General features: G+C 48.6%; 1 protein-coding gene across 1 annotated transcript; it reads left to right on the top strand.

Moving 5' to 3' along the window:
- Positions 1 to 1,976: 1,976 nt before the first annotated feature.
- Positions 1,977 to 4,007, top strand: PpBr36_01928 (uncharacterized protein; the record flags this gene model as incomplete). Its single annotated transcript, XM_029889112.1, has 1 exon — positions 1,977 to 4,007. The coding sequence occupies one exon, from the start codon at positions 1,977 to 1,979 to the stop codon at positions 4,005 to 4,007; it is 2,031 nt and encodes a 676-aa protein (XP_029751235.1).
- Between the last annotated feature and the right edge of the window lie 1,993 nt (positions 4,008 to 6,000).

Below are 6,000 nucleotides of genomic sequence, written 5' to 3' on the forward strand. Positions count from 1 at the left end.
CAATCGAATAAGTCGAGGGAATATTCAAACGATACTCACCGCGATGTCGGCAGATGCCTGCCGCAGGATCGTCTCGTCTACTCTACTCGCAAAATACCCAATTAGGTAATTTTTGGACTATTTCTAGAACTAGCTTTAATTTGAACGAAGTTTTTTTATTTTTTTTATTTTTTGTTCGGTCTGTCAGATTGATTTCTATCCGACATTCTGTTGCTTTTATTTCTTTTTCGGTATAGTGTTGCCGAAAAAAGGCTTGAACAAAAGCCAAGACAGCTCACCTGCATCGAAGGGAAGAAAAAGAAAAAGAAAACAGCCAACGAATTCGCCAGCGAAACGACCTTGATGGCGCCCAGGTGGGGGGCCACAACTTAAGCCTTTGGATTGACGGCGACCGAACCACTAAAAAGCAGGGCCCTTTTACTATATAGTATATAAAAAAAGGCCCTTTTCCCGAGTTAGCGCCTGAGTAAGCCTGGGGTGGCAGGGCAGCGTAGTAATCTGTCTCTGTTGTTGGCCAACCCTTGCATGCTCTTTCTCCACACGACAAGTTTGCGCCCACCCTCGCGGCTCTTTTTTATTTTATTTTTTTATTTTTTTGAGAAAAAAAAAATCAGAGACCAGACGAGCGTGCGCGGCGTGAGCGAGTTAGATGCTTGACCGGTAAGATGGAGCGAGCAACGGGTGGATTGGTTTTCTTTATTAGGGTCGCGTGGGACTCTTGTTTTTCTCCGGCAGATTGCGTAGCCTGCCAGAGAATTTGTTACAGGCGCTCTATACTCCTTGTTAATTGTATTTGATGTTTTACGGTGAGTTTCCTCTGGGAGGATCCTCTTTCGCTTCTATGCTTCGTGTCTCTCTGAAACGAGCTCCCGTGAATCCCGACAATATTTGGACAGCATGTTGAATAATGTTAGCGGGATTGCCACGTAAGCTACTTGGTCTCTGGGCTACTCGCCCAGGTATTATTCGTATTTTTTTCTTCTTGTAATATTTGATTATTTCTTTGGGTGTTGTCAACTATACTATGTGGTAAAGCAACGACGGTGGAATACCCCGAGCTTGACGAGCCAAGACGGGGCACGGGAAGTTTGATCCTTCCCGCACAAATAGCCAAAAAGTAAAAAGCTGGACTGGTTTAGACTCGAACTAGATCGAGGGGTTTACATCGAGGACGGAATAGTTGGTAAATACCGCGTGTGCATGCTACGTATGTGTATGCCACTAATGCCCCTATAGGTAGGTTTCCGAGCCTTCCAATCGGCTAGCATACCAGTTTTTTTTTTTTTTTTCTGGAATGTACTGGTATGGGTATGTGCGTGTGAGTGTTTTAAAAGCCAAATTTAGCTTCGGATAGAGCGATATTTCACGACTAATTGATTGCCCAATTCTCTGATGGGGTCATATGCGTCACCTCCACTGAACAAGGGGCCCGGGCATCCATCATCTTGCCGCCTGGCACCTACCCTCCTTCCTCTTGAGTGGTGTGGTCGATTTGCTCCGCCCGAGATGATGGAGTGGGTCCCATGCCTGTCTGAAGCCGACCGCAATGGGCCTGACCCCCACAGCTCAGGCAACATTAAGCCCTTTTGGCTGACTAGTCCGCTGCGGCTCATCGGCGCCGCGCCCCCGGGCTGTACCTTGTTGCCAAGACGTAAATAGGGCTGGCGCCTACATGCTTAAAATGTCTTTGATGCGCCTGCTTTTTGAACGCGCCTTGATTAATTGTTCTTTTACCGTCTGGTCTTTTTTAATGCTTATTCTGTGTTTTGCTTTTTCTTTTTGGTAATTTGTTTTTGTAGGTCCTGATAGACCTACCCGTGGCTGTTTAGGGAGGGTATAGCAGCTTGCTATTCTCTCGCCTTATTCCCAGCTACAACTCAAAAACGACAAGGCGTTATACTTGTAGTTGTTAGTGTAGGTATTTGCCCTACGCTACGAACAAGAGAACGAGAAAAAAAAAAAAAACATACCAAAAGATGCGCTTCTTTCACATACTCTCAATACTCGCCGCGGCCTCAGCACACGCAAAACCCATCGACATTTCACAGCGACAACAAGAACTACGGTTAGAAGAAGGAGAGGCAATAGAACGTCGAGCCCTGCCCATCTCGCCATCCGGAGGATATGCGCCAGTTTCGGAATCATGCCCGACGCAAGGGCCGACGGTGAGGAGCGCGGCTAGCGGTCTTAGCGCCGAGGAGACAGCATGGCTGGTTAACCGGCGCAAGAACACGGTCAAGCCGATGGCCGACTTCCTGGCGCGGGCCAACATCCAGGATTTCAACGCTTCCGACTACGTTTCGCGTTTCCAAGGTGAAATATCTTCGCTGCCAAACATTGCTCTTGCTTTCAGTGGAGGTGGGTATAGAGCCTTGTTGAACGGGGCGGGATTTATCAAGGCTGCCGACGACAGGACACCAGGAACAACCGAGCCAGGCGGCATTGGGGGTCTTTTGCAGGCTTCGACATACATGTCGGGCCTGTCTGGAGGTAGCTGGCTTCTTGGGTCCGTCTTCAACAACAACTTCTCAACCATTGGCCAACTGCAAGAGAACCCGAACGTGTGGAAGTTTGACCATTCAATATTTGGGGGCCCAAAGACGAGCGGCAACGCAATCAAGAAGATCATTGACTCGGCTTCCTATTGGAAGGATATCATCGGAGACGTTGACAAGAAGAAAAAGGCCGGTTTCAGTACTTCAATCACCGATTACTGGGGCCGGGCTCTTTCGTACCAGCTCATCGACGCCGCGAACGGCGGAGACCAGTATCTGTTCTCGTCCATCGCGCAAACTCCCGACTTCCAGATGGGCAACAGCCCCTTTCCCATCATCGTCGCCAACGGCCGCAAGCCCGATTCCGTCATCATTTCGCTCAACTCGACAGTGTTCGAGTTCAACCCGTTCGAGTTGGGGACCTGGGATCCCACAACCTCTGGGTTTGCGCCTCTCTCGTATGTTGGATCCGACTTCGAGGGCGGCGTCGTCCCGTCCAGCGGCAAATGTGTGCGCGGCTTGGACCAGTCGTCTTTTATCATGGGCACCAGTTCATCGCTCTTCAATGCAATATTGCTCCGTATCGAACAAAACAACACGGGCAACAACTTTCCTTCTGTTCCAGAGTCCCTCGTCAAGCTTGTCAAGGCCATCGCCCCCTCGATCCAGGCCGAAAACAGAGATGTTGCTACTTGGAAGCCAAACCCCTTCTTCGGTTTCCATGCCGAAACGGCCGGCGGCATCGCCTCGTCCGCCGAGCTGTCCTTGGTCGACGGTGGCCTTGACGGGCAGAACATTCCCCTGCAGCCCCTGATCCAGCCGGCACGCCAGGTCGACGTCATTTACGCCATCGATTCATCGGCCGACACCACCAGCAGCTGGCCGAACGGCACCTCCATCCTCCACACCTTTCGGCGTTCCCAGAGCCCGATGGGCAACGGCGTGCAGTTCCCCGCCGTCCCGGACGCCAACAGCTTCGTCAACCTCGGCCTCAACAACCGCCCGACCTTTTTCGGCTGCAACACGACCGCCTTCGAGGGGTCCCAGACGCCGCCTCTGGTCGTCTACATGCCCAACGCGCCGTACTCGGCCTTTTCCAACGCGACGACCTTTACGATGAAGTACGAGGAGCAGCGGCGAGACTCGATCATCGCCAACGCCTTTGACGGCGCCACCCAGGGCCTCGGCAGCCTCGACAAGGAGTGGCCCGCCTGCGTCGCCTGCGCGGCCCTGCACCGCAGCATGCTGCGCACCAAGACGGATATTCCGGCCCAGTGCCAATCGTGCTTCTCCCGCTACTGCTGGGACGGCAAGACGGATACCACCCCGCGGACCAAGGATTTCTACCAGCCCACGCTCAAGCTCACCAGCGGAGGATCGCAGCCGCCGCAGGGCGACCTGGGAAGTGAGCCAGAGAAGAAGTCAGTTTCCGGTAAGCTACTAGTGCCTCGGAGCGGTGGCATGATGGCAGGTTCCCTTGCTGGAATGGCCATCATGTTTGCCATGCTCTAGTTTTGAGGGTCCCCTGAGTCAGAGACCAGGGATTTTCCTTTCTTTCATTTGATATGTTTTTTTTTTCTTTTCCTTTTTTGTTTTCTAACTCTTTTTCTCTATTTTTTTCCTTGTCTTTCTTTCTTAGCTCTGGCAAAGGTTAGAAGTTTTTTTTTAGGTTAATATCGTTCTCGATCGAGATTCTTATGAGCCACGACTCTGTTCGGTCACAACATCTCCCTTGAACTGGTTTCCGATAAACCATTCTGTGAGATGTGAAAAAAAAAAAAAGAAAAAAAAGAAAAAAACCTCCCATCAACTTTCTACGTCAATATTGTTTTATATTAATATTGCGCGTCTACATTTCATTACTATCATTACTATTATTATTATTATTATTTTATACCCATGCATTTCGTTTTTCTTTTTTGTTGCAATCTTTTATTTTCCATTACGTCGCACTCTTTCACATCCGGTTTCTTCCTCGCATAGCTGGGGCATTTGTATGCATTACCTATCGAGCTGGGTTGGCTGTATGGGGCGTTTGGGGCGTTTGGGGGAGACTTTTTTTTTCGAATCTTTGTCTTTTTTTTTTCCAGCGTGGCGCAATATGGCATATTTGGTACAAGCAGGCTCTTATAGAATTGATTCTTTTTTTGCTCAACAACATACATGCACATTTTACTATGAGTATATGGTCTTCAAGCTGTATGTCAACTGGCCCTGTAACATTTCTGTGTTGAGGTGCCCTTTGAACAGACGTCAAAACCAGGAAAGCATATCAGAGCGGACAAGGTGCGGTAAAATAACCCGAAGTGCGGGTGAAGAAGGCAGGTTGTAGTTACTTTTATGCTTCATGAGAGTTGAGAAGCAAATAAACTCTCAAAGCCCATGCGTTGTAGAAAAAAGAAACAAGTATGCCATCCAGCATGTAAAGCAAAAACCCCAGCATGACATGGATCACTCTGACTTGTACTAGCACCCTAACTTTTGTCCCCGCAGGGCAACCCCCTTTAGCAGAGGAGTGTCGGTGCACATTTTGGACGTTGGGAGTTGGCGATTCGCCATTTTGATTTCTGTCGTTATTTGATCTTGAGGCTTTGGAACTTATCTTGATAGTGACCTAAAAGTAATATTAAATTCTGAGGATTAATACCTCCAGCTGCAAATCATTGAGCCGCCGGTTAGACTTTTAGCTGTACAGGAACCGAATTTATACCAACGTTTTTTTTTTTTTTATCTGTAATGAATTCAACAGTGAAAGCACAGAACTTGGTATAGTTAGAGTTTGCTTTATATTGTTACAGCAAAGGGTCGTCTGGCACATACGACCATACCCACTGGAATACACGGGATCCCGTCCGCTCTCCCCTAGTTAAACCAGTGAGGGCCGAACTAGTACTCAGGTGGGTGACCACTGGGGAATCCTCGGTGTTGTATGTTTTTGACCTTTTTTCGTATATTTTTTTTCCGAACGCAATACCTGTGGGTGATATACAATTTTATAATTTTCCCAAGCACAAGGATTGCTTTGTAATTGGGTAAAATGCTACGCCGTGCAGGGTGCTGAGTGTTTTTGCCAAATATTAGAGTATAATGCTGCTGTACACGGAGTCCTGACACATACGACCATACCCACTGGAATATACGGGATCCCGTCCGCTCTCCCCTAGTCAAACCAGTGAGGGCCGAACTAGTACTCAGGTGGGTGACCACTGGGGAATCCTCGGTGTTGTATGTTTTGACCATTTTTTTCTTTTTATATGTTTGGCCCCTCCAACACATTCGCCGGTCCTCTCTCCTCCCGTTACAATTGCGACCATCGTCTGAATCATCTCCACAAACCTCCCTGCCAACCCTCTTGCCAATTCAGTCCACTCACAGGGCATTTTTATGGCGGCCAAAATGTTGTTCACAGTCTTTCAACCTGTATTATCAAATGAACGAAACAGAGATCTTACTGTTGGCAATATCAAGGCCACCCACGCCCATCGCCAGACGAAAAAAAAAAAAA

Source organism: Pyricularia pennisetigena, chromosome 2, assembly GCF_004337985.1.
Source record: "Pyricularia pennisetigena strain Br36 chromosome 2, whole genome shotgun sequence".
Lineage (NCBI taxonomy): Eukaryota > Fungi > Ascomycota > Sordariomycetes > Magnaporthales > Pyriculariaceae > Pyricularia > Pyricularia pennisetigena.